Here is a 27,093-nt window from a genome sequence, read left to right as displayed (position 1 = left end):
TGCCTGTTGTCAGCTCTCTGTCTTGCTGCCTGTTGTCAGCCTCTCTGCCTGTTGTCAGCCTCTCTGTCTAGCTGCCTGTTGTCAGCCTCTCTGTCTATCTGCCTGTTGTCAGCCTCTCTGTCTATCTGCCTGTTGTCAGCCTCTCTGTCTAGCTGCCTGTTGTCAGCCTCTCTGTCTAGCTGCCTGTTGTCAGCCTCTCTGTCTAGCTGCCTGTTGTCAGCCTCTCTGTCTATCTGCCTGTTGTCAGCCTCTCTGTCTATCTGCCTGTTGTCAGCCTCTCTGTCTATCTGCCTGTTGTCAGCCTCTCTGTCTATCTGCCTGTTGTCAGCCTCTCTGTCTTGCTGTCTGTTGTCATCCTCTCTGTCTAGCTGCCTGTTGTCAGCCTCTCTGTCTATCTGCCTGTTGTCAGCCTCTCTGTCTATCTGCCTGTTGTCAGCCTCTCTGTCTTGCTGCCTGTTGTCAGCCTCTCTGCCTAGCTGTCTGTTGTCAGCCTCGGACTCTATATCAACCAACATGTCATTTCAAGAGACAGAGGAGGGAGAGAGACAGGCGAGACAGAGGAGGGAGAGAGACAGGCGAGACTGAGAGGAGGGAGAGACAGGCGAGACAGAGGATGGGAGAGAGACAGGGGAGGGAGAGAGACAGGCGAGACAGAGGAGGGAGAGAGAGAGACAGGCGAGACAGAGGGAGGGAGAGAGACAGGGGAGGAGAGAGACAGGCGAGACAGACAGGAGAGAGACAGGCAGGGGCTGGAGAGACAGGTGAGACAGACAGGGGGAGAGACAGGCGAGACAGAGAGGGAGAGAGACAGGCGAGACAGAGAGGGAGAGAGACAGGCGAGACAGAGAGGGAGAGAGACAGGCGAGACAGAGGGAGGGAGAGAGACAGGCCAGACAGAGGGAGGGAGAGAGACAGGGGAGGGAGAGAGACAGGGGAGGGAGAGGGAGGGAGAGAGACAGAGGAGGGAGAGAGACAGGCGAGACAGACAGGGAGAGAGACAGGCAGGGAGAGAGACAGGTGAGACAGACAGGGAGAGAGACAGGCGAGACAGAGAGGGAGAGAGACAGGCGAGACAGAGAGGGAGAGAGACAGGCGAGACAGAGGGAGGGAGGAGGAGAGACAGGCGAGACAGAGGGAGGGAGAGAGACAGGCGAGACAGAGGAGGGAGAGAGACAGGCGAGACAGAGGAGGGAGAGAGACAGGCGAGACAGAGGAGGGAGAGAGACAGGGAGGGGAGAGGGAGGGAGAGAGACAGAGGAGGGAGAGGGAGGGAGAGAGAGGAGGAAGGAGTGGGAGGGAGAGAGACAGGTGAGACAGACAGGGGAGAGAGACATGCGAGACAGAGAGGGAGGAGAGACAGGAGAGACAGAGGAGGAGAGAGACAGAGGAGGGAGAGAGACAGGAGAGACAGAGGAGGGAGAGAGACAGAGGAGGGAGAGAGACAGGAGAGACAGAGGAGGGAGAGAGACAGAAGAGGGAGAGAGACAGGCGAGACAGAGGAGGGAGAGAGACAGGCGAGACAGAGGAGGGAGAGAGACAGGAGAGACAGAGGAGTCAGACAGACAGGAGAGACAGAGGAGTCAGACAGACAGGAGAGACAGAGGAGGGAGAGAGACAGAAGAGACAGAGGAGGGAGAGAGACAGGAGAGACAGAGGAGGGAGAGAGACAGGAGAGACAGAGGAGGGAGGCAGGTAGCCTGAAGGCTAACGGCTCTCTGAAATGACAGACAGACGCTAAAGCTAGATGTCGAGTTGGTTGACGGCAGGTAGCCTGAAGGCTAACGGCCCCCTGAAATGACAGAGAGACGCTAAAGCTAGATGTCGAGTTGGTTGACGGCAGGTAGCCTGAAGGCTAACGGCTCTCTGAAATGACAGACAGACGCTAAAGCTAGATGTCGAGTTGGTTGACGGCAGGTTGCCTGAAGGCTAACGGCTCCCTGAAATGACAGACAGACGCTAAAGCTAGATGTCGAGTTGGTTGACGGCAGGTAGCCTGAAGGCTAACGGCTCCCTGAAATGACAGACAGACGCTAAAGCTAGATGTCGAGTTGGTTGACGGCAGGTTGCCTGAAGGCTAACGGCTCCCTGAAATGACAGACAGACGCTAAAGCTAGATGTCGAGTTGGTTGACGGCAGGTTGCCTGAAGGCTAACGGCTCCCTGAAATGACAGACAGACGCTAATGCTAGATGTCGAGTTGGTTGACGGCAGGTTGCCTGAAGGCTAACGGCTCTCTGAAATGACAGACAGACGCTAAAGCTAGATGTCGAGTTGGTTGACGGCAGGTTGCCTGAAGGCTAACGGCTCCCTGAAATGACAGACAGACGCTAATGCTAGATGTCGAGTTGGTTGACGGCAGGTAGCCTGAAGGCTAACGGCTCCCTGAAATGACAGCCAGACGCAAACGCTAGATGGGTTTTACCTTCCACAGGGCTCCTCCAGAAGAAGGGAAACCTCAGCCGTCAGTGACAACTGGAAACCCTTCAGTCTGGCTTCCCTGATTGACTATTAGCCCTGTGAACAGATGGGAAGCTGCGTTTGAGCTGCGAGCTTCTGTATTCTCATGCGGTCTGTCTCTAGCACCAACGTTGTGAGAGGATGTGGGAGGGAGAGGTGTCACAGTGTCATACAATCATCAGCTGTGGTGAAATAGCAGAGTGGAGCTACAAGGTAAAGAGAGATGTTTCTATCGTTACTGCTCTCTCCCCCTTTCTTTCTCGTCCTCTCTTTTGTCTTCATCTTCCACTTCGGTGAACTTAGAATTGCCGGTACGCCCTCTACCCCGTCTCCCGACTCGGTGCGCCCGGGTTCTGCGCCTACAACTCTCTCCCACACTCTTCCCTGTGTGTGTGTGTGTGTGTGTGCCTGCGTGAATGTCTAGGCCACAATAGAGGAACAAACATCTGTTCTCTCAACTTCAACAAAGAGAGAGAGATAGATGGGCTTCCCTATTACCTCCCTCCGACTCCCTCTCTTTCTATCCCTCCTTCCATCTCCCTCTCCCACGTCCCGAGCCTCTGACACCGCTGGCCCCTACAGATCTGGCCTATTGACAAAACTAAAGACAAGACTAAAGAAATTAACAGGATACAGTGTGGCTGAGACTATAGAGGGGGGGGGGGGGGGCTACCGGAGGCGGATTCTCAGATTCTCTGTTGTTTAAGTCTTGAAATATCACATTCTCTCTGCTTTCCCCTTACACTCTGGATTTGTCACAAAGAGCACCCTATTCCCTATGTAGTGCACTACTTTTGACTAAAACTAGCTCATTATGTAGGAAATAGGGTGCCCTTTCTCTCTCACTCCCTCTGCTTATCCCACCCAATGTCAGTCCCCACACAGCAGCTGCATGCGTTAGATTCGGGGACTACGGGGGAAGAATGTCTCTCGTAAGAGGCCAAGGCTCTGTGAGGTACAGCTGTCGTAGGTCATCCCACTTTCACCCCATTCTGTCTGACAGGCAAGCGGAGGGTTTCACTCAGGGACCCAGTCAGGCCCTAGGAATATGGAACTGATTGTACTTCATTCTTAATTCTCATTCTATGACGGAATGGAACCAAGCTGTGAGCTCTAAGCTCCACCCCAGTGGTGAAGCAGTCTACTAGTTGAACCACATGTAAAACGAACTGAATTTAACACAGCCGTGCAGTAACGTGAAGTAAAAACCAGAACCGACTGACAACTGAGCCTAAGATGTTTAAAAAGGCCTATGTAGAAGTAAGAATTCTGATAGGACCTTTGTCTATAACAATATATCCACTCTGGACAGACCGAGACACAGAGACACTCACTGGACATCACAGGAGGTTGGCGGGACCTTCATTGGGGAGGCCAGGGCTCATGGTAATGACTGGAGCAGAATGGGTGGAATGGTATCAAATACATCAAACACGTGGTTTCCCGTCTCTCTCTTAAGACCATCCAGTTTTGATTTCTATTTGCCATATATTTTAAACTGTGCTGTTTCACAAAAGTTCTCCACCTATATACATCCACGTGCTTTACACAAACAACACCAGGCGCGTAACAACACCACATCGGCATCCCCACAACAACAACAGCCATTCACACCTCTCAGCTCTCGTCTTCTTACCTGTGTCCTGCCTAAACTGGTGCATCGACTGCAGGTCTAGGATGTAGGGCGAGAGGCGGTTGTCGACTTGGCCTAGCACGACGCTTCCACCACGGGGATCGCTTCGTATCACCGCCTCGATGTGGTGGGAGACGGTCGGGCTGTAGGGCCGCCACCGCCCGTGTTCGTTGAGCCATTCCCACACGACCACCGCGGACGCATGGAGCATGGTGGCCCTGGAAAGAGACGTGAGAAAATACTCATCTGTTAGCAACCATGGTTTAAAAAGGAAGGCGCGACGTTGTGTTTACATTCGGAACCAGGCTAGACTTTGTTCATTTTGATTTGGCTACAAAGTAGCCTATCGCTGTTTATTGAAACGAGGATCGATGTCTCATCACTGATTCCAACATCACTTGGCTCAATCTAGCCTACACGAAGTCCCGTAGTTTAAGTTATATGGGCTTGTAGCTAGGTTATATCTACACACAAATACAGGTCTCCCTAAATGAACAAAGTAAATGAACAAAGAGGCTCTTACATTTAGTCAGCCGGCGGAGTGCTAATGTGAAGGAGCGCAGCATCTGGGCACAAACATCCGTGTCACTTTAATGGTCGAACACGGAGAAATCTGATTTTATTCCCGGTTGTGATGCCTTGATAAACCGTGGACAGGCAAAGAAACGGAGAGAGTGCTCCTGTTATTTTCGTCGAAAGCCTTGATTTTCAGTCACGTTCTAGGATAAAGAAACTAAATGTGTCCGACTGAATCTTATAAATCCCTTTGGCAGAGTCACTTGTTGCGCAAGTGGCGACACCAAGCTACACTTCTGGTGTGGCGAGAGAAAGGAGCTCCGTTCCAGTCGTTGGGGCGTCGTGTGTTGAACTGTTCCAAACTGACATCCAACACCCCTCTCGTAATAGACCTACCTACCAATACCCGTAACTCCCGGATCGAGCTTTCACAAACCTTTGAAACCGGCTGGACAGGTATATGCTTCGCAGAGAGAACGGATTGGGTGTACAGTTTAATTCAGTACAATACCATTTCATTCACTACCATTTTTTTGGGGGATGAAGCCTGGCACAACATGTTTGTGGGCGATTACTCAGCTCTTTGTGATCATTGGCTAATCATCGCGTCATTTTCCCTAGAAACAGTACAGTCGGCCTATTGAACATGCTTATTACATATCATTACTGTAACTATGTATCGTCCCACGGGTGGGAGATGGGCTACTTTAGGCTACAAGTAAACCAATTACTGTACACAACTACCTAGGCTAAGCACAAGAAAGAAACCATTCAATAAGAAAACTTTCCGGTAACTATATAGTTTTTTTATAGCCTCTCTATTGACTTGTCCAAGTTCAGAGAAAGGCGACTTGTTAGGATAGAAGTGATTATGATGCATTGTGATCATGGAGCATTTGGAACGCATATTTACGCACGGGCTAGTCCTTTTTTATAAACACAATCAAAACGCAAACAATAAATGCAGCATTTTATTGATATTTGAAAATCACATATATTGGCCTATTCACTAGTTACTTACGTTCGTTGCGTTGGAGGCTTGGTTTTAGAAATGGGTTCAAAACCAAGACTAACTATCCGCCCGTCTTCCACACGCATGTTTCTCATTTACAATCCTCAAGTGGCTTTAGTGATGGAAAAAAATTACGCCTTTTCATAAATCCATAAAATACAATTCAATTAAATTCCTGCGCGTATTTATTGGCAATCGAATTCGAGTTCCATGGTGGAATTGATTCAGTTTTCCAGAGAAAATATTGGACATATTTGATGTCCTCTGGCTCACCATACGTATCCGTCTCTGTATTCCGGAACGGAATATGTTCCATTCCGGAGGCTGGTACCTCCGTTCTATTTCTATACCACGCCCAAAGCCATAGGAGGCTGTCTATAGCAAGCCAGTCATGTGCATTGAATTCCCAAAGTAGTAGCACGCCACTGGTGCAGATCTGCCCTGAAGTTATCCCAAATTGTAAATGCATTGGCAAACAGAAATATCAAGGTGTATAAGTGTTGCCTTACAGGCTATGCCAACTGCAGGTGTATTTATTTGTGTGCCCATTCTGTGTTAGTTGCAGTGTTATTTTACTTGTATATACAGTTGAAGTCAGAAGTTTACATACACCTTAGCCAAATACATTTTCACAATTCCTGACATTTAATCCTAGTAAAAATCCCCTGTTTTATGTCAGTTAGGATCACCACTTTATTTTAAGAATGTGAAAATGTCAGAATAATAGTAGAGATAATGATTTATTTCCTTCATCACATTCCCAGTGGGCCAGAAGTTTACATACACTCAATTAGTATTTGGTTGCCTTTAAATTGTTGAACATGGGTCAAACGTTTCGGGTTGCCTTCTACAAGCTTCCCACAATAAGTTGGGTGAATTTTGGCCCATTCCTCCTGACAGAGCTGGTGTAACTGAGTCAGGTTTGTAGGCCTCCTTGCTCGCACATGCTTTTTCAGTTCTGCCCACAAATTTGCTGTAGGATTGAGGTCAGGTCTTTGTGATGGCCACTCCAATACCTTGACTTTGTTGTCCTTTAGCCATTTTGCCACAACTTTGTAAGTATGCTTGGTGTCATTGTCCATTTGGAAGACTAATTTGCAATTATGTTGGTAACCAGTTTATAATGTCGCACCTCTGGGTTTGTGGTATATGGCCAATATACCACGGCTAAGGGCTGTATCCAGGCACTCCGCGTTGCGTTGTACAAGGACAGCGGATTTCGGTCATATACCACACCCCATCGGGGCCTTATTGCTTAATTACCCACTTGAGCGCAACAAATGGCAGGCGACAAACAACTTCTGAACGGCTTGTTGACAAATGTCGTTCTTTGACGCCATCTAGTGGTTGAAGTTAAAAACACATTGCAAGTCAGAATGCAGGATATTGTTGTGGTCTTTATCGTGTTGATTTAAAATTCTGATATAAGGATGTTTTAACACTAACATTAAATCGATCAATTGAGGTCTCTGCAAGCAACCATATATCCTTTCAGAATGCTTATAGAACTCTCATGAAAAACTATCCATGCCACAGTCAAAAACAGTCTGCGTTTCAGCCTCAACAGAACAGGGCTCCATAGCTCAGGGGTTAGAGCACTGGTCTTGTAAACCAGGGGTCGCGAGTTCAAATCTCGCTGGGGCCTGTACACTTTTATTTTTTTTCCTTCAATCGGATCAACACGTCGGTCTTTCACGTCCTAAACTTGGACAGGACAAAAAAAAAACTGCCCCGATGCATTAGTCTCAGTTTTTTTTTTGTTGCTCACGTTAATGACGTTAATAAATGACGTATGTTGATCAGAGGAAAACAATGAATTACAAATAAATGAAGATCAAAGGAACAACACAGAGACTGACAATAGCTTTTCCGTGCACATTGACACTTACAATGGCCAATTGTGTATCTTTGCATCGGTAGGGTATTATTATCAACACGTACACATTGCCAATAGTGTATCTTTGCGCCGGTACGAGGTTAGCCGACCACAGAATGAAATGGAACACTAGCGAGCTATGATGTAGCTACAGTAACTAGCTAAATTAAGGTTAGTATAACCAAAGATACGATAACTGTCCCTATTCACCTGTGGGTAAAACCAAAGCTCTATTAATCTGTGGTATAAACGTTACGATGCTGCCTGCAATACACTTACAGTAACGTTAGCTATGGGGTTGAAAAGTGCCCCCTAGCTCCTGAGCTGAGCAACACAGTAACAATGCGCTGTAGTAGCGAATAGTCGTTTTCCGAGCAAGTGGAGACGTGATCTACCCCACGACTTTTTAAAATCAAAATCTTTCCCCTTTCTCTGCCAGTCAGAGCCCGGATAGCTCAGTCGGTAGAGCATCAGACTTTTAATCTGAGGGTCCAGGGTTCAAGTCCCTGTTCGGGCGGATATTTTTTTTTAACCGGTCTCGGTTGCTAGCGCCTTCTTCCTCATCTGCATAGACAGAACGAATGTTAACGAATATTATTATCGGCCTCGATAGCTTCTGTGACTGAGGTTAGTTGGAATCATGTTGGGAAATACATGCTATAACGTTACATCTGGTAAGCGAATTAACGGAACCGAATCACATTGGTGAAAGAGTTGTTCATTTGGCTCCCTGATTTGCATACGGCTACTACTCCCTTTTGAGCTATTTATTTTTTCTGCAGATACATTATAAACTAATTGTAAAAAGGGTGAGTCCTCACTGCAGAAACAATAAATAGTGAGGAGATCACGGCAATCTGGTGCATACAGATTGTTTTTTTAAGTGCGTAAAAAAAAACTACATTGTTTTTGCAGGACATCTAATAATTTGGCCAGATCTGACATATGGACCGGCTCGGAGCCAAATGATCCGGCTCTCTGAAAAGACTCACCGAAAATGACAATCACTACAAAAGTAGTATCACTACAAATGTTACAGGTGCTTGCGCCAGTTTCTCAAAACTGTTTCGACACAGGTTTACACTTTGTGAACAATAATATTTCTTACATTCGATAAAATAAACATAAATATAGCAAACATTCTTTATAATCATTTAGCAAATACATATATTTATTACGCATCATGTAATACCTTATAATAATGCATTAATCTGTTATCGAGGATCCTTGGGACGTGCCTACCCCACAGAAGTCGAAATGTAAAATAGTTAATGTAAGGATTAAAGTATTTCTTGTGGATTCAGGTTAGGATTTAGGGTAGGGACGTCCCAAGTGTATCACTGACCCAAAAATAATCATAGTTTACTTTAAAATGATGGTGTACATCTGCCCTCTTGTGAGGATATTGTGTATTACACGTACTGTGATATCCCTTTGATATCAAGCAAGACCAGATTAAATGTGACATTGATCTTGACTAGTAAACCTTCCAGTTAGAATAACAGTAGCACCACCACCAGAGAGATGAATGATTCCTCCTTTATTCCCTACCAGCTTCCCTTTCATATCCACACACTCAAAGGATCCTCCTTTATACCTCTCACCCCCCAATAAAATGCTTATGCTGGTGTAAAATATCTAGCTTTAAACAATTTAAGCCACCAGTGAGGCTGGAAGACTAGGGGCGGCAGGGTAGCCTAGTGGTTAGAGCATTGGACTAGTAACCAAAAGGTTGTAGGTTAAAATCCCCGAGCTGACAAGGTACAAAATCTGTCGTTCTGCCCCTGAACAGGCAGTTAACCCACTGTTCCTAGGCCGTCATCGAAGATAAGAATTTGTTCTTAACTGACTTGCCTAGTAAAATAAAGGTTAGGCAGAACAAAGAAGACTGGGCTAGAGATAAAGTAAACCCTGTATCATTTGATTCAAGGTAATCAAGCTGCAGTCATTGGCTACCGTAATCTATGATAGGAAGGCATCCACTTCAGAGAACATAGGACATTTCACAAACAAAGAAGTTGGCAACCAGAACATACTATCTTCATACTCAACTCCCTGTGCTGCTCTTCTCCTGCACTAGCAGTGTCCCACTTTCAGCTACTGGGAGATGAAGCTCCTCCTCATCCTCTGTGCGCTCATACATCCCCTCAGGACACGTGGTCTCATCGAGATCATCATCACAACAACTCTGGATTCTTGGGACTTCTGGCAACGGTTGGCTGTCCTGAACTGGAACGGAGAGATGTGCTGGTGATGCTGTTGGCTGTCTCCTGTTTCTCTTGTGAATCACCAGTAACCCGAGCACACAAATGATTTGAATAATTATTACTAGCAATGGCACCCTACTCCTTTCACTATAAGTCATTGCAGGCTCCAATTGCTTTTCTAGAGAAAGACAGAAAGATGGAAAATAGTAGTGTTAGTGCAGCAAAGATAAGGGATATGACAACAATATTATACTGAAGCAATAAGGCCTGAGGGGGTGTGGTCTTAGGCTGATATACCACGGCTGTCAGCCAATCAGCATTCAGGGCTCGAACCACCCAGTTTATAATCTCAACTAGCGCAGACAACAATACAAAACAGCAAGACTGCCATGATTAAATACTATTCTCTTGAAATATTACACTAACACTACATCTACTACTATGATAATAATAAGACAAAGAACAATGTCTATACGTTAAAAAGTGCATTTTAAATAGAATACTTAAGTGAGAAAAGCATTCAATAGACATCCCACCTTTAACAGTGAGAGTGACTCCATGTGGATATCCTGGGTCACTATCACTGTTGAAGAAGCACAGGTAGGTCCCCTGGTCAGACGAGCGTACACCGGTGATGGTGAGGGACAGGTCACCCTCTCCGTAACCATCCCAGGTCACTGATGTCCTGTCAATGAATCCAGGGCCAAAGGTAGTATTGGTTGGGTCAATCTTCAGCACAGTCTGTCCATCTTTCTCCCACTGGACATACATCTCACCATCGGTTGCCTGCTTTTTGGTTGAGCCATAGCAGTGAAGTGTGACATTATCTCCGACGTGAGCTGATATTTCTGTCGGGACTGTTAGATGAGGAGGGAGAAGAGGGGTGGGCCTTGAATGGTGTGCAATTATGAAAGTAATTGAATTAGATTTAGGTCTACATGCAATGTATGACAATTAAAGTGAATGGGGAAGGTGCTGGGGGGTTAAGGTTAGAGTGAAGGTGCTGGGGGTTAAGGTCAGAAAGAAGGTGCTGGGGGGGTTTAGGTTAGAGAGAAGGTGCTGGGGGGTTAAGGTTAGAGAGAAGGTGCTGGGGGTTAAGGTCAGAGAGAAGGTGCTGGGGAGTTAAGGTCAGAGAGAAGGTGCTGGGGAGTTAAGGTTAGAGAGAAGGTGCTCGAGAGTTAAGGTTAGAGAGAAGGTGCTTGGGAGTTAAGGTCAGAGAGAAGGTGCTGGGGGGTTAAGGTTAGAGAGAAGGTGCTGGGGGGTTAAGGTTAGAGAGACGATGCTGGGGGGTTAAGGTCAGAGAGAAGGTGCTGGGGGTTAAGGTTAGAGAGAAGGTGCTTGGGGGTTAAGGTTAGAGAGAAGGTGCTGGGGGTTAAGGTTAGAGAGAGGGTGCTGGGGGTTAAGGTCAGAGAGAAGGTGCTGGGGGTTAAGGTTAGAGAGAAGGTGCTTGGGGGTTAAAGTGAAGGGGGAAGGTGCTGGGGGTTTAAGGTTAGAGAGAATGTGCTGGTGGGTTAACATTAGAGAGAAAGTGCTGGGGGTTAAGGTCAGAGAGAAGGTTCTGGGGGTTAAAGTGAAGGGGGAAGGTGCTGGGGGTTAAGGTTATAGAGAAGTTGCTTGAGGGTTAAGGTTAGAGAGAAGGTGCTGTGTGGTTAAGGTCAGAGAGAAGGTGCTGGGTGGTTAAAGTTAGAGAGAAGGTGCTGGGGGTCAAAGTGAAGGGGAAGGAGCTGGGGGTTAAGGTTATAGAGAAAGTGCTGGGGGTTAAGGTTAGAGAGAAGATGCTGGGGGGTTAAGGTTAGAGAGAAGGTGCTGGGGGGTTAAGGTTAGAGAGAAGGTGCTGGGGGGTTAAGGTCAGAGAGAAGGTGCTGGGGGTTAAGGTTAGAGAGAAGGTGCTGGGTGGTTAAGGTCAGAGAGAAAGTGCTGGGTGGTTAAGGTCAGAGAGAAGGTGCTGGGTGGTTTAGGTCAGAGAGAAGGTGCTGGGTGGTTAAGGTCAGAGAGAAGGTGCTGTGGGGTTAAGGTCAGAGAGAAGTGGCTGGGTGGTTAAAGTTAGAGAGAAGGTGCTTGGGGGTTAAAGTAAAGGGGAAGGTGCTGGGGGTTAAGGTTAGAGAGAAGGTGCTGGGGGTTAAAGTGAAGGGGAAGGTGCTGGGGGGTTAAGGTTATAGATAAAGTGCTGGGGGTTAAAGTGAAGGGGGAAGGTGCTGGGTGGTTTAGGTCAGAGAGAAGGTGCTGGGTGGTTAAGGTCAGAGAGAAGGTGCTGGGGGTTAAGGTTAGAGAGAAGGTGCTGGGGGGTTAAGGTTAAAGAGAAGTTGCTTGGGGGTTAAAGTGAAGGTGGAAGGTGCTGGGGGGTTAAGGTTAGAGAGAAAGTGCTGGGGGTTAAGGTTAGAGAGAAGGTGCTGGGGGTTAAGGTCAGAGAGAAGGTGCTGGGGGTTAAAGTGAAGGGGGAAGGTGCTGGGGGTTAAGGTTAGAGAGACGGTGCTTGGGGGTTAAGGTTAGAGAGAAGATGCTGGGGGGTTAATGTTAGAGAGAAGGTGCTGGGGGTTAATGTTAGAGAGAAGGTGCTGGGGGTTAAGGTTAGAGAGAAGGTGCTGGGGGTTAAGGTCAGAGAGAAGGTGCTGGGGGTTAAGGTTAGAGAGAAGGTGCTGGGTGGTTAAGGTCAGAGAGAAGGTGCTGGGTGGTTTAGGTCAGAGAGAAGGTGCTGGGTGGTTAAGGACAGAGAGAAGGTGCTGGGGGTTAAGGTTAGAGAGAAGGTGCTGGGGTTAAGGTCAGAGAGAAGGTGCTTGGGGGTTAAAGTGAAGGTGGAAGGTGCTGGGGGGTTAAGGTTAGAGAGAATGTGCTGGGGGTTAAGGTTAGAGAGACGGTGCTTGGGGGTTAAGGTTAGAGAGAAGATGCTGGGTGGTTAAGGTCAGAGAGAAGGTGCTGGGTGGTTTAGGTCAGAGAGAAGGTGCTGGGGGGTTAAGGTCAGAGAGAAGGTGCTGGGTGGTTAAGGTCAGAGAGAAGGTGCTGTGGGGTTAAGGTCAGAGAGAAGTGGCTGGGTGGTTAAAGTTAGAGAGAAGGTGCTTGGGGGTTAAGTTTATAGATAAAGTGCTGGGGGGTTAAGGTTATAGATAAAGTGCTGGGGGTTAAGGTTAGAGAGACGGTGCTTGGGGGTTAAGGTTAGAGAGAAGATGCTGGGGGGTTAATGTTATAGAGAAGGTGCTGGGGGTTAAGGTCAGAGAGAAGGTGCTGGGGGTTAAGGTTAGAGAGAAGGTGCTGGGTGGTTAAGGTCAGAGAGAAGATGCTGGGTGGTTAAGGTCAGAGAGAAGGTGCTGGGTGGTTTAGGTCAGAGAGAAGGTTCTGGGGGTTAAGGTCAGAGAGAAGGTGCTGGGTGGTTAAGGTCAGAGAGAAGGTGCTGTGGGGTTAAGGTCAGAGAGAAGTGGCTGGGTGGTTAAAGTTAGAGAGAAGGTGCTTGGGGGTTAAAGTAAGGGGGAAGGTGCTGGGGGTTAAGGTTAGAGAGAAGGTGCTGGGGGTTAAAGTGAAGGGGAAGGTGCTGGGGGGTTAAGGTTAGAGAGAAGATGCTGGGGGTTAAAGTGAAGGGGGAAGGTGCTTGGGGGTTAAGGTTAGAGAGAAGATGCTTGGGGGTTAAAGTGAAGGTGGAAGGTGCTGGGGGTTAAGGTTAGAGAGAAGGTGCTGGGGGTTACGGTTAGAGAGAAGGTGCTGGGGTTTAAGGTCAGAGAGAAGGTGCTGGGGGGTTAAAGTGAAGGGGAAGGTGCTGGGGGTTAAGGTTATAGAGAAGGTGCTGGGGGGTTAAGGTTAGACAGAAGTTGCTGTGGGGTTAAGGTCAGAGAGAAGGTGCTGGGTGGTTAAAGTTAGAGAGAAGGTGCTTGGGGGTTAAAGTGAAGGGGAAGGTGCTTGGGGGTTACGGTCAGAGAGAATGTGCTGGGGGATTAAGGTTAGAGAGAAGGTGCTGGGGGTTAAGGTTAGAGAAGGTGCTGGGGGGTTAAGGTTAGAGAGAAGATGCTGGGGGTTAAAGTGAAGGGGGAAGGTGCTTGGGGGTTAAGGTTAGAGAGAAGATGCTTGGGGTTAAAGTGAAGGTGGAAGGTGCTGGGGGTTAAGGTTAGAGAGAAGGTGCTGGGGGGTTACGGTTAGAGAGAAGGTGCTGGGGTTTAAGGTCAGAGAGAAGGTGCTGGGGGGATAAAGTGAAGGGGAAGGTGCTGGGGGTTAAGGTTATAGAGAAGGTGCTGGGGGTTAAGGTTAGACAGAAGTTGCTGTGGGGTTAAGGTCAGAGAGAAGGTGCTGGGTGGTTAAAGTTAGAGAGAAGGTGCTTGGGGGTTAAAGTGAAGGGGAAGGTGCTTGGGGGTTACGGTCAGAGAGAATGTGCTGGGGGATTAAGGTTAGAGAGAAGGTGCTGGGGGGTTAAGGTTAGAGAGAAGGTGCCGGGGGGTTAAGGTTAGAGAGAAGGTGCTGGGGGTTAAAGTGAAGGGGGAAGGTGCTGGGGGTTAAGGTTATAGAGAAAGTGCTGGGGGTTAAGGTTAGAGAGATGGTGCTTGGGGGTTAAGGTTAGAGAGAAGGTGCTGGGGGTTAAGGTTAGAGAGAAGGTGCTGGGGGTTAAGGTTAGAGAGAAGGTGCTGGGGGTTAAAGTGAAGGGGAAGGTGCTGGGGGTTAAGGTTAGAGAGAAGGTGCTGGGGGATTAAGGTTAGAGAGAAGGTGCTGGGGGTTAAGGTTAGAGAGAAGGTGCTGGGGGTTAAGGTTAGAGAGAAGGTGCTGGGGGGTTAAGGTTAGAGAGAAGGTGCTGGGGGTTAAAGTGAAGGGGGAAGGTGCTGGGGGTTAAGGTTATAGATAAAGTGCTGGGGGTTAAGGTTAGAGAGACGGTGCTTGGGGGTTAAGGTTAGAGAGAAGATGCTGGGGGTTAATGTTATAGAGAAGGTGCTGGGGGTTAAGGTCAGAGAGAAGGTGCTGGGGGTTAAGGTTAGAGAGAAGGTGCTGGGTGGTTAAGGTCAGAGAGAAGATGCTGGGTGGTTAAGGTCAGAGAGAAGGTGCTGGGTGGTTTAGGTCAGAGAGAAGGTGCTGGGGGTTAAGGTCAGAGAGAAGGTGCTGGGTGGTTAAGGTCAGAGAGAAGGTGCTGTGGGGTTAAGGTCAGAGAGAAGTGGCTGGGTGGTTAAAGTTAGAGAGAAGGTGCTTGGGGGTTAAAGTAAAGGGGGAAGGTGCTGGGGGTTAAGGTTAGAGAGAAGGTGCTGGGGGTTAAAGTGAAGGGGGAAGGTGCTGGGGGTTAAGGTTAGAGAGAAGATGCTGGGGGTTAAAGTGAAGGGGGAAGGTGCTTGGGGGTTAAGGTTAGAGAGAAGATGCTTGGGGGTTAAAGTGAAGGTGGAAGGTGCTGGGGGTTAAGGTTAGAGAGAAGGTGCTGGGGGGTTACGGTTAGAGAGAAGGTGCTGGGGTTTAAGGTCAGAGAGAAGGTGCTGGGGGGTTAAAGTGAAGGGGGAAGGTGCTGGGGGGTTAAGGTTATAGAGAAGGTGCTTGGGGGTTAAGGTTAGACAGAAGTTGCTGTGGGGTTAAGGTCAGAGAGAAGGTGCTGGGTGGTTTAGGTCAGAGAGAAGGTGCTGGGTGGTTTAGGTCAGAGAGAAGGTGCTGGGGGGTTAAGGTCAGAGAGAAGGTGCTGGGTGGTTAAGGTCAGAGAGAAGGTGCTGGGTGGTTAAGGTCAGAGAGAAGATGCTGGGTGGTTAAGGTCAGAGAGAAGGTGCTGGGTGGTTTAGGTCAGAGAGAAGGTGCTGGGGGGTTAAGGTCAGAGAGAAGGTGCTGGGTGGTTAAGGTCAGAGAGAAGGTGCTGTGGGGTTAAGGTCAGAGAGAAGTGGCTGGGTGGTTAAAGTTAGAGAGAAGGTGCTTGGGGGTTAAAGTAAAGGGGGAAGGTGCTGGGGGTTAAGGTTAGAGAGAAGGTGCTGGGGGTTAAAGTGAAGGGGAAGGTGCTGGGGGTTAAGGTTAGAGAGAAGATGCTGGGGGTTAAAGTGAAGGGGGAAGGTGCTTGGGGGTTAAGGTTAGAGAGAAGATGCTTGGGGGTTAAAGTGAAGGTGGAAGGTGCTGGGGGGTTAAGGTTAGAGAGAAGGTGCTGGGGGGTTACGGTTAGAGAGAAGGTGCTGGGGTTTAAGGTCAGAGAGAAGGTGCTGGGGGGTTAAAGTGAAGGGGGAAGGTGCTGGGGGGTTAAGGTTATAGAGAAGGTGCTTGGGGGTTAAGGTTAGACAGAAGTTGCTGTGGGGTTAAGGTCAGAGAGAAGGTGCTGGGTGGTTAAAGTTAGAGAGAAGGTGCTTGGGGGTTAAAGTGAAGGGGGAAGGTGCTTGGGGGTTACGGTCAGAGAGAATGTGCTGGGGGATTAAGGTTAGAGAGAAGGTGCTGGGGGTTAAGGTTAGAGAGAAGGTGCTGGGGGGTTAAGGTTAGAGAGAAGATGCTGGGGGTTAAAGTGAAGGGGAAGGTGCTTGGGGGTTAAGGTTAGAGAGAAGATGCTTGGGGGTTAAAGTGAAGGTGGAAGGTGCTGGGGGTTAAGGTTAGAGAGAAGGTGCTGGGGGTTACGGTTAGAGAGAAGGTGCTGGGGTTTAAGGTCAGAGAGAAGGTGCTGGGGGTTAAAGTGAAGGGGGAAGGTGCTGGGGGTTAAGGTTATAGAGAAGGTGCTGGGGGGTTAAGGTTAGACAGAAGTTGCTGTGGGGTTAAGGTCAGAGAGAAGGTGCTGGGTGGTTAAAGTTAGAGAGAAGGTGCTTGGGGGTTAAAGTGAAGGGGGAAGGTGCTTGGGGGTTACGGTCAGAGAGAATGTGCTGGGGGATTAAGGTTAGAGAGAAGGTGCTGGGGGTTAAGGTTAGAGAGAAGGTGCCGGGGGGTTAGGTTAGAGAGAAGGTGCTGGGGGTTAAAGTGAAGGGGGAAGGTGCTGGGGGTTAAGGTTATAGAGAAAGTGCTGGGGGTTAAGGTTAGAGAGATGGTGCTGGGGGGTTAAGGTTAGAGAGAAGGTGCTGGGGGTTAAGGTTAGAGAGAAGGTGCTGGGGGTTAAGGTTAGAGAGAAGGTGCTGGGGGTTAAAGTGAAGGGGGAAGGTGCTGGGGGTTAAGGTTAGAGAGAAGGTGCTGGGGGATTAAGGTTAGAGAGAAGGTGCTGGGGGTTAAGGTTAGAGAGAAGGTGCTGGGGGGTTAAAGTGAAGGGGAAGGTGCTGGGGGTTAAGGTTATAGATAAAGTGCTGGGGGTTAAGGTTAGAGAGACGGTGCTTGGGGGTAAAGGTTAGAGAGAAGATGCTGGGGGGTTAATGTTAGAGAGAAGATGCTGGGGGGTTAAGGTTAGAGAGAAGGTGCTGGGGGTTAAGGTCAGAGAGAAGGTGCTGGGGGTTAAGGTTAGAGAGAAGGTGCTGGGTGGTTAAGGTCAGAGAGAAGGTGCTGGGTGGTTAAGGTCAGAGAGAAGGTGCTGGGTGGTTAAGGTCAGAGATTAGGTGCTGGGTGGTTTAGGTCAGAGAGAAGGTGCTGGGTGGTTAAGGTCAGAGAGAAGTTGCTGGGGGTTAAGGTTAGAGAGAAGGTGCTGGGGGTTAAGGTTAAAGAGAAGGTGCTTGGGGGTTAAAGTGAAGGTGCTTGGGGGTTAAAGTGAAGGTGGAAGGTGCTGGGGGGTTAAGGTTAGAGAGAAGGTGCTGGGGGGTTAATGTTAGAGAGAAGGTGCTGGGGGTTAAGGTTAGAGAGAAGGTGCAGGGTGGTTAAGGTCAGAGAGAAGGTGCTGGGTGGTTAAGGTCAGAGAGAAGGTGCTGGGTGGTTAAGGTCAGAGATAAGGTGCTGGGTGGTTTAGGTCAGAGAGAAGGTGCTGGGTGGTTAAGGTCAGAGAGAAGTTGCTGGGGGTTAAGGTTAGAGAGAAGGTGCTGGGGGGTTAAGGTTAAAGAGAAGGTGCTTGGGGGTTAAAGTGAAGGTGGAAGGTGCTGGGGGGTTAAGGTTAGAGAGAAGGTGCTGGGGGGTTAATGTTAGCGAGAAGGTGCTGGGGGTTAAGGTTAGAAAGAAGGTGCTGGGGGTTAAGGTCAGAGAGAAGGTGCTGGGGGGTTAAAGTGAAGGGGGAAGGTGCTGGGGGTTTAAGGTTATAGAGAAGGTGCCGGGGGGTTAAGGTTAGAGAGAAGGTGCTTGGGGGTTAAGGTCAGAGAGAATGTGCTGGGTGGTTAAGGTCAGAGAGAAGGTGCTGGGTGGTTTAGGTCAGAGAGAAGGTGCTGGGTGGTTAAGGTCAGAGAGAAGGTGCTGTGGGGTTAAGGTCAGAGAGAAGTGGCTGGGTGGTTAAAGTTAGAGAGAAGGTGCTTGGGGGTTAAAGTAAAGGGGGAAGGTGCTGGGGGGTTAAGGTTAGAGAGAAGGTGCTGGGGGGTTAAAGTGAAGGGGGAAGGTGCTGGGGGGTTAAGGTTATAGATAAAGTGCTGGGGGTTAAAGTGAAGGGGGAAGGTGCTGGGTGGTTTAGGTCAGAGAGAAGGTGCTGGGTGGTTAAGGTCAGAGAGAAGGTGCTGGGGGTTAAGGTTAGAGAGAAGGTGCTGGGGGTTAAGGTTAAAGAGAAGTTGCTTGGGGGTTAAAGTGAAGGTGGAAGGTGCTGGGGGTTAAGGTTAGAGAGAAAGTGCTGGGGGTTAAGGTTAGAGAGAAGGTGCTGGGGGTTAAGGTCAGAGAGAAGGTGCTGGGGGGTTAAAGTGAAGGGGGAATGCGCTGGGGGGTTAAGGTTAGAGAGACGGTGCTTGGGGGTTAAGGTTAGAGAGAAGATGCTGGGGGGTTAATGTTAGAGAGAAGGTGCTGGGGGGTTAATGTTAGAGAGAAGGTGCTGGGGGGTTAAGGTTAGAGAGAAGGTGCTGGGGGGTTAAGGTCAGAGAGAAGGTGCTGGGGGGTTAAGGTTAGAGAGAAGGTGCTGGGTGGTTAAGGTCAGAGAGAAGGTGCTGGGTGGTTTAGGTCAGAGAGAAGGTGCTGGGTGGTTAAGGACAGAGAGAAGGTGCTGGGGGTTAAGGTTAGAGAGAAGGTGCTGGGGTTAAGGTCAGAGAGAAGGTGCTTGGGGGTTAAAGTGAAGGTGGAAGGTGCTGGGGGGTTAAGGTTAGAGAGAATGTGCTTGGGGGTTAAAGTGATGGGGGAAGGTGCTGGGGGGTTAAGTTTATAGATAAAGTGCTGGGGGTTAAGGTTATAGATAAAGTGCTGGGGGTTAAGGTTAGAGAGACGGTGCTTGGGGGTTAAGGTTAGAGAGAAGATGCTGGGGGGTTAATGTTATAGAGAAGGTGCTGGGGGGTTAAGGTCAGAAAGAAGGTGCTGGGGGTTAAGGTTAGAGAGAAGGTGCTGGGTGGTTAAGGTCAGAGAGAAGATGCTGGGTGGTTAAGGTCAGAGAGAAGGTGCTGGGTGGTTTAGGTCAGAGAGAAGGTGCTGGGGGGTTAAGGTCAGAGAGAAGGTGCTGGGTGGTTAAGGTCAGAGAGAAGGTGCTGTGGGGTTAAGGTCAGAGAGAAGTGGCTGGGTGGTTAAAGTTAGAGAGAAGGTGCTTGGGGGTTAAAGTAAAGGGGGAAGGTGCTGGGGGTTAAGGTTAGAGAGAAGGTGCTGGGGGTTAAAGTGAAGGGGGAAGGTGCTGAGGGGTTAAGGTTAGAGAGAAGATGCTGGGGGTTAAAGTGAAGGGGGAAGGTGCTTGGGGTTAAGGTTAGAGAGAAGATGCTTGGGGGTTAAAGTGAAGGTGGAAGGTGCTGGGGGTTAAGGTTAGAGAGAAGGTGCTGGGGGTTACGGTTAGAGAGAAGGTGCTGGGGTTTAATGTCAGAGAGAAGGTGCTGGGGGTTAAAGTGAAGGGGAAGGTGCTGGGGGTTAAGGTTATAGAGAAGGTGCTGGGGGTTAAGGTTAGACAGAAGTTGCTGTGGGGTTAAGGTCAGAGAGAAGGTGCTGGGTGGTTAAAGTTAGAGAGAAGGTGCTTGGGGGTTAAAGTGAAGGGGGAAGGTGCTTGGGGGTTACGGTCAGAGAGAATGTGCTGGGGGATTAAGGTTAGAGAGAAGGTGCTGGGGGGTTAAGGTTAGAGAGAAGGTGCTGGGGGGTTAAGGTTAGAGAGAAGGTGCTGGGGGTTAAAGTGAAGGGGGAAGGTGCTGGGGGTTAAGGTTATAGAGAAAGTGCTGGGGGTTAAGGTTAGAGAGATGGTGCTTGGGGGTTAAGGTTAGAGAGAAGGTGCTGGGGGTTAAGGTTAGAGAGAAGGTGCTGGGGGTTAAGGTTAGAGAGAAGGTGCTGGGGGTTAAAGTGAAGGGGAAGGTGCTGGGGGTTAAGGTTAGAGAGAAGGTGCTGGGGGATTAAGGTTAGAGAGAAGGTGCTGGGGGTTAAGGTTAGAGAGAAGGTGCTGGGGGTTAAGGTTAGAGAGAAGGTGCTGGGGGTTAAGGTTAGAGAGAAGGTGCTGGGGGTTAAAGTGAAGGGGAAAGGTGCTGGGGGTTAAGGTTATAGATAAAGTGCTGGGGGTTAAGGTTAGAGAGACGGTGCTTGGGGGTAAAGGTTAGAGAGAAGATGCTGGGGGGTTAATGTTAGAGAGAAGATGCTGGGGGGTTAAGGTTAGAGAGAAGGTGCTGGGGTTTTAAGGTCAGAGAGAAGGTGCTGGGGGGTTAAGGTTAGAGAGAAGGTGCTGGGTGGTTAAGGTCAGAGAGAAGGTGCTGGGGGTTAAGGTTAGAGAGAAGGTGCTGGGGGGTTAAGGTTAAAGAGAAGGTGCTTGGGGGTTACAGTGAAGGTGCTTGGGGGTTAAAGTGAAGGTGGAAGGTGCTGGGGGTTAAGGTTAGAGAGAAGGTGCTGGGGGTTAATGTTAGAGAGAAGGTGCTGGGGTTAAGGTCAGAGAGAAGGTGCTGGGTGGTTAAGGTCAGAGAGAAGGTGCTGGGTGGTTAAGGTCAGAGATAAGGTGCTGGGTGGTTTAGGTCAGAGAGAAGGTGCTGGGTGGTTAAGGTCAGAGAGAAGTTGCTGGGGGTTAAGGTTAGAGAAGGTGCTGGGGGTTAAGGTTAAAGAGAAGGTGCTTGGGGGTTAAAGTGAAGGTGGAAGGTGCTGGGGGTTAAGGTTAGAGAGAAGGTGCTGGGGGTTAATGTTAGCGAGAAGGTGCTGGGGGTTAAGGTCAGAGAGAAGGTGCTGGGGGGTTAAAGTGAAGGGGGAAGGTGCTGGGGGTTTAAGGTTATAGAGAAGGTGCCGGGGGTTAAGGTTAGAGAGAAGGTGCTGGGGGTTAAAGTGAAGGGGAAGGTGCTGGGGGTTAAGGTTATAGAGAAAGTGCTGGAGGTTAAGGTTAGAGAGATGGTGCTTGGGGGTTAAGGTTAGAGAGAAGGTGCTGGGGGGTTAAGGTCAGAGAGAAGGTGCTGGGGGGTAAGGTTAGAGAGAAGGTGCTGGGTGGTTAAGGTCAGAGAGAAGGTGCTGGGTGGTTTAGGTCAGAGAGAAGGTGCTGGGTGGTTTAGGTCAGAGAGAAGGTGCTGGGGGTTAAGGTTAGAGAGAAGGTGCTGGGGGTTAAGGTTAAAGAGAAGGTGCTTGGGGGTTAAAGTGAAAGTGGAAGGTGCTGGGGGTTAAGGTTAGAGAGAAGGTGCTGGGGATTTAATGTTAGAGAGAAGGTGCTGGGGGTTAAGGTTAGAGAGAAGGTGCTGGGGGTTAAGGTTAGAGAGAAGGTGCTGGGGGTTAAAGTGAAGGGGGAAGGTGCTGGGGGTTAAGGTTATAGAGAAAGTGCTGGGGGTTAAGGTTAGAGAGATGGTGCTTGGGGGTTAAGGTCAGAGAGAATGTGCTGGGGGATTAAGGTTAGAGAGAAGGTGCTGGGGGGTTAAGGTTAAAGAGAAGGTGCTGGGGGGTTAAGGTTAGAGAGAAGGTGCTGGGGGTTAAGGTTAGAGAGAAGGTGCTGAGGGGTTAAAGTGAAGGGGAAGGTGCTGGGGGTTAAGGTTAGAGAGAAGGTTCTGGGGGATTAAGGTTAGAGAGAAGGTGCTGGGGGGTTAAGGTTAGAGAGAAGGTGCTGGGGGTTAAAGTGAAGGGGGAAGGTGCTGGGGGGTTAAGGTTATATAGATAAAGTGCTGGGGGTTAAGGTTAGAGAGACGGTGCTTGGGGGTAAAGGTTAGAGAGAAGATGCTGGGGGGTTAATGTTAGAGAGAAGATGCTGGGGGGTTAAGGTTAGAGAGAAGGTGCTGGGGGGTTAAGGTCAGAGAGAAGGTGCTGGGGGGTTAAGGTTAGAGAGAAGGTGCTGGGTGGTTAAGGTCAGAGAGAAGGTGCTGGGTGGTTAAGGTCAGAGATAAGGTGCTGGGTGGTTTAGGTCAGAGAGAAGGTGCTGGGTGGTTAAGGTCAGAGAGAAGGTGCTGGGGGTTAAGGTCAGAGAGAAGGTGCTGGGGGGTTAAGGTTAAAGAGAAGGTGCTTGGGGGTTAAAGTGAAGGTGGAAGGTGCTGGGGGGTTAAGGTTAGAGAGAAGGTGCTGGGGGGTTAATGTTAGAGAGAAGGTGCTGGGGGTTAAGGTTAGAGAGAAGGTGCTGGGGGGTTAAGGTTATAGAGAAGGTGCTGGGGGGTTAAGGTTAGACAGAAGGTGCTGTGGGGTTAAGGTCAGAGAGAAGGTGCTGGGTGGTTAAAGTTAGAGAGAAGGTGCTTGGGGGTTAAAGTCAGAGAGAATGTGCTGGGGGGTTAAGGTCAGAGAGAAGGTGCTGGGGGTTAAGGTTAGAGAGAAGGTGCTTGGGGGTTAAAGTCAGAGAGAATGTGCTGGGGGGTTAAGGTCAGAGAGAAGGTGCTGGGGGTTAAGGTCAGAGAGAAGGTGCTGTGTGGTTAAGGTCAGAGAGAAGGTGCTGGGTGGTTTAGGTCAGAGAGAAGGTGCTGGGGGGTTAAAGTGAAGGGGGAAGGTGCTGGGGGGTTAAGGTTAGAGAGAATGTGCTGGGGGTTAAAGTGAAGGGGGAAGATGCTGGGGGTTAAGGTTATAGATAAAGTGCTGGGGGTTAAGGTTAGAGAGACGGTGCTTGGGGGTTAAGGTTAGAGAGAAGATGCTGGGGGTTAATGTTAGAGAGAAGGTGCTGGGGGTTAAGGTTAGAGAGAAGGTGCTGGGGGTTAAGGTCAGAGAGAAGGTGCTGGGGGTTAAGGTCAGAGAGAAGGTGCTGGGTGGTTTAGGTCAGAGAGAAGGTGCTGGGTGGTTAAGGTCAGAGAGAAGGTGCTGGGTGGTTTAGGTCAGAGAGAAGGTGCTGGGTGGTTAAGGTCAGAGAGAAGGTGCTGGGGGTTAAGGTTAGAGAGAAGGTGCTGGGGGTTAAGGTTAAAGAGAAGGTGCTTGGGGGTTAAAGTGAAGGGGGAGGTGCTGGGGGTTAAGGTTAGAGAGAAGGTGCTGGGGGTTAATGTTAGAGAGAAGGTGCTGGGGGTTAAGGTCAGAGAGAAAGTGCTGGGGGTTAAAGTGAAGGGGGAGGTGCTGGGGTTAAGGTTATAGAGAAGGTGCTGGGGGTTAAGGTTAGACAGAAGGTGCTGTGGGGTTAAGGTCAGAGAGAAGGTGCTGGGTGGTTAAAGTTAGAGAGAAGGTGCTTGGGGGTTAAAGTCAGAGAGAATGTGCTGGGGGATTAAGGTTAGAGAGAAGGTGCTGGGGGTTAAGGTTAGAGAGAAGGTGCTGGGGGGTTAAGGTTAGAGAGAAGGTGCTGGGTGGTTAAAGTTAGAGAGAAGGTGCTTGGGGGTTAAAGTCAGAGAGAATGTGCTGGGGGATTAAGGTTAGAGAGAAGGTGCTGGGGGTTAAGGTTAGAGAGAAGGTGCTGGGGGTTAAGGTTAGAGAGAAGGTGCTGGGGGTTAAAGTGAAGGGGGAAGGTGCTGGGGGTTAAGGTTATAGAGAAAGTGCTGGGGGTTAAGGTTAGAGAGACGGTGCTTGGTGGTTAAGGTCAGAGAGAATGTGCTGGGGGTTAAGGTTAGAGAGAAGGTGCTGGGGGATTAAGGTTAGAGAGAAGGTGCTGGGGGGTTAAGGTTAGAGAGAAGGTGCTGGGGGGTAAGGTCAGAGAGAAGGTGCTGTGGGTTAAGGTCAGAGAGAAGGTGCTGGGAGTTTAAGGTCAGATAGAAGGTGCTGGAGGGTTAAGGTCAGAGAGAAAGTGCTGGGGGTTAAGGTCGGAGAGAAGGTGCTGGGGGTTAAGGTCAGAGAGAAGGTGCTGGGGGTTAAGGTTAGAGAGTAGGTGCTGGGTTGTTAAGGTTAGAGAGAAGGTGCTGGGTGGTTAAGGTTAGAGAGAAGGTGCTGGGGGTTAAGGTGAGAGAGAAGGTGCTTGGGGGTTAATGTGAAGGGGGTAGGTGTTGGGGGTTAAGGTCAGAGAGAAGGTGCTGGGGGTTAAGGTCAGAGAGAAGGTGCTGGGGGGTTAAGGTCAGAGAGAAGGTGCTGTGGGTTAAGGTCAGAGAGAAGGTGCTGGGGATTAAGGTCAGAGAGAAGGTGCTGTGGGTTAAGGTCAGGGAGAAGGTGCTGGGGGGTTAAGGTCAGGGAGAAGGTGCTGGGGGGTTAAGGTTTAGAGAAGGTGCTGGGGCGTTAAAGTTAGCATAGTGTGAAAGCCAAAAGGAGAGGAGTGGAGGATGAGGGAATGAAGGATAAATGGACATGAGTTGAATAGACACAAATAAAGAATGATATTATACTATTATCATTGATCACAACTCTAAAACACAAATCAACAGTATGTAGACTTTGAATTACACACTGACTTCAGAAAAACAGTGGTCTGGCCAATATTACAATATTGCAACAATTGCAAATGCATAAATGAAGATGTGAAAATGTTTAATTCCAAAACGCTGTATATCCATTTTCAGAAATGTTGGTCTTTTAATGTAATTAGAAATGATGAAAGAGATTGGTATGTTTTTTCACTCTCTAATCATGGTATGGGGTTGTTCAATGTATTTGTTTAAAATCTATCACTGGATGGTTTCATTTCAGAGACAAAACGCTATATAGCCGCCTCTTAGAGAAATAAGTAGTACTACTATGTTTTACAGTCAAATGTAACAAAAAACTGCTAGCAGATACCCATAGACTTCCAGTCATTGTGCTAACGCTAGTTAGCATTGGCTCACGAGACTAACTCTAACTTCCTTCACACTGGATACAGAGACATACAAATGGAATCCACAAGTTCACCTGACTCCGTGGGGATAGATAAAGGGCCTCATTGCCCAAATCCTGAAGTATCCCTTTAAGATACCTAGGTGTAGGTGAGACGATCACATATCACTGTCAAATATACAGGATACGAACATTCCATTCCAGCTAAAAAAATATATATATAATATTTTGCAAATAAAAACATATGAAAAAATAAATAAATCTGAGAACAGTAATATTTTACACACACATGAAGAATAATAATAACACACATAACCAATAATGGTGGATATAGCATTTTGGAAGTAAACTCTTCAAATCTATCCCTGAGTAAAGTAGTCATAGTTCTTGTTCCCAGTCAACATTCAATATGTCAAGTTTTGTCATGTCTGTTCAGCTTACCCAGAACATCTAGCTTCACATCTGCAACATTCTGCTTATCACAGACACACTCATATGAGCCCTTGTCATTGTACACCGCAGAGCTGATTGTGAGAGAGAGGTCTTTGTTGATTTCCACCCTCTTCTCAAAGCGTTTTCCTTCAATTAATTTTCCTTGATCAATCTTGGCAACGACCTGGCCATCTACAATCTTCCAAACGATGCCAATGTCACAGGTTGCATTGCAAGGGAGAGTGACAGAGTGCTTCAAATTCACAGTTTTAATAATGATACCATTACCAATCGAGGGGCATTCTGTGGAAACGGTCGGGAAGTAAAAGAAATACAAGGATTATAATGTTTACATATTTGTAGCCAAACTAAATCCTCAACATATTTAACATTAGGCTAATACAGTGAACACACTCAATGATGTTGATCAAGAGGCCAGTTCACACAAAAAGAACATAGTGTATCTAAAATGATTCATTTAGGAAAAGCGTACCAAGAAGGCCAACCATCAATGTAAAAACACAGCAGAATAGTTTCCACCCCATGCTGTGCTTTACTGCCCCAGGATTCAACATCTGTGAAATTGAAAAAGCATTTTAAGATGTGGATGATTGTAATTATGTCTAAACTATTTAGCCTACACTAAAATAGTAGCCTACTAAGAAACTATCGTCTTTGTTGCATAACGTTTTGCTGTGGTTTGCTATGGTGTGCACTACTGCTTGGGTGTGCACTATACACCTATACACTATACAAAAACACTTTCTCTTCACAGACCATTGCCGTCCATTAAAACAACATTCATTCATCACATACACCTTACAAACTAAGAAACAAGTATCATATTCCACCCCCGACCCTCAAACAAACAGATTTTCAATAGAATATACTTCATTTACCAAACTATAGATGTTTTACCTCCGGCCTTGGTTGTCCTGAGAAATAACTACTTTCGTTTTCGCTCTTCTTCATTGGACTATTTAAGGTGCATTATCGCCACCAACTGGACTGGAGTGTTAACCAGAGACAGGAAGGTCTAAATCCTACCCATTATTCTCATCTCCCTAAGGAAGCGAAATACATCATTAAATACTACAGCCCCTGAAGATTCCCCCAGCAGTTGACTTAATATCGTCTCTTCAACCCCATTACTCCTTAAATGTACCAATAATCTCCCCCTTTCCCTCCCATATTGATGGCACTGAAATGGAACGTGTTCCACTGTCTCCATCTCCTCCTGACAGTGATCCCACCACCCAGTTGGATGTTTCCCCACCTATGTCCTGTTGAGCCTTGTGTTTCCCAGGCTCAGCCTTGTGACGACACTTTCCTCCCTTCTCTCTCTGCCTGAGGACCTCCCGGCCCCCCACATTTTCATAGATATTATACAGGTGTCATCCCTTTCCCTTCCTGTTCCACAACTCTTGCCATTTGTTTTTAACCACTGTTCTCATAAACCCTTGGCTTCTGCTTTACTGATGGACAAATCCATGTCAACATTAGGATGTTTGAGAGGCTGCTTGGCGATAGCATCCACCCCCCCATTCCCCTCTACTCCCACACGAGCTGGTACCCAAACACCCCCGTCTGTTTCGCCCTGAACAAGCACTGCAGAACCTCATACAATACACCCTGTCTGCTCTGAGACACACATGAATTTGAGCTCATCAGTGCTGCAACAGGAGTCAGACTAGATGACTACCGTCATCCTCACCTCCTCCGCCCACTCTGCAGCCAAGAGTATGGACATCTCCATTGTGTAAACAGATAAATGACCTGTTGCTCTTTTCGTCACTGCCACCTTAAACTCTAAAAGCTGTTCCTGTCCTGACTTTTTTAGGGTCATTAGATCCATCTGTGAATATATTAAAGAAAGCATAGTACTGTGTTATTAAATGTTAACTTTCACAACTGAATATTCTCCTTCCTCGACATCTATTAGCCTCTCAAGCAACCCTAGATATATCACTAGCTGAGGGAACAACCAAGGTGGGATAGCAGGAAAACCACGACGGCGACACCGG

General features: G+C 48.4%; 1 protein-coding gene and 2 non-coding genes across 3 annotated transcripts; 2 read left to right on the top strand and 1 right to left on the bottom strand.

Moving 5' to 3' along the window:
• Positions 1-7,189: 7,189 nt before the first annotated feature.
• trnat-ugu (transfer RNA threonine (anticodon UGU)) lies at positions 7,190-7,262 on the top strand. Its single transcript has one exon. It is a non-coding gene; the product is annotated as a tRNA-Thr (tRNA).
• Positions 7,263-7,937: 675 nt separating this feature from the next.
• On the top strand, positions 7,938-8,010 carry trnak-uuu (transfer RNA lysine (anticodon UUU)). Its single transcript has one exon. It is a non-coding gene; the product is annotated as a tRNA-Lys (tRNA).
• A 612-nt stretch (positions 8,011-8,622) lies between these two features.
• On the bottom strand, positions 8,623-26,039 carry LOC135507150 (uncharacterized). The gene is made up of 5 exons (XM_064926732.1): positions 25,988-26,039; positions 25,563-25,644; positions 25,079-25,372; positions 10,237-10,557; positions 8,623-9,878 (listed from the first exon to the last, which is right to left on the bottom strand). The coding sequence occupies exons 2-5, from the start codon at positions 25,642-25,644 to the stop codon at positions 9,541-9,543; spliced, it is 1,035 nt and encodes a 344-aa protein (XP_064782804.1). The 5' UTR covers positions 25,988-26,039; the 3' UTR covers positions 8,623-9,540.
• Between the last annotated feature and the right edge of the window lie 1,054 nt (positions 26,040-27,093).

This window comes from Oncorhynchus masou, chromosome 20 (assembly GCF_036934945.1).
Source record: "Oncorhynchus masou masou isolate Uvic2021 chromosome 20, UVic_Omas_1.1, whole genome shotgun sequence".
Taxonomy (NCBI): Eukaryota; Metazoa; Chordata; class Actinopteri; order Salmoniformes; family Salmonidae; genus Oncorhynchus; species Oncorhynchus masou.
The sequence above is the reverse complement of the archived record's forward strand: the minus strand, read 5'-3'. Positions and strand labels throughout refer to the sequence as shown.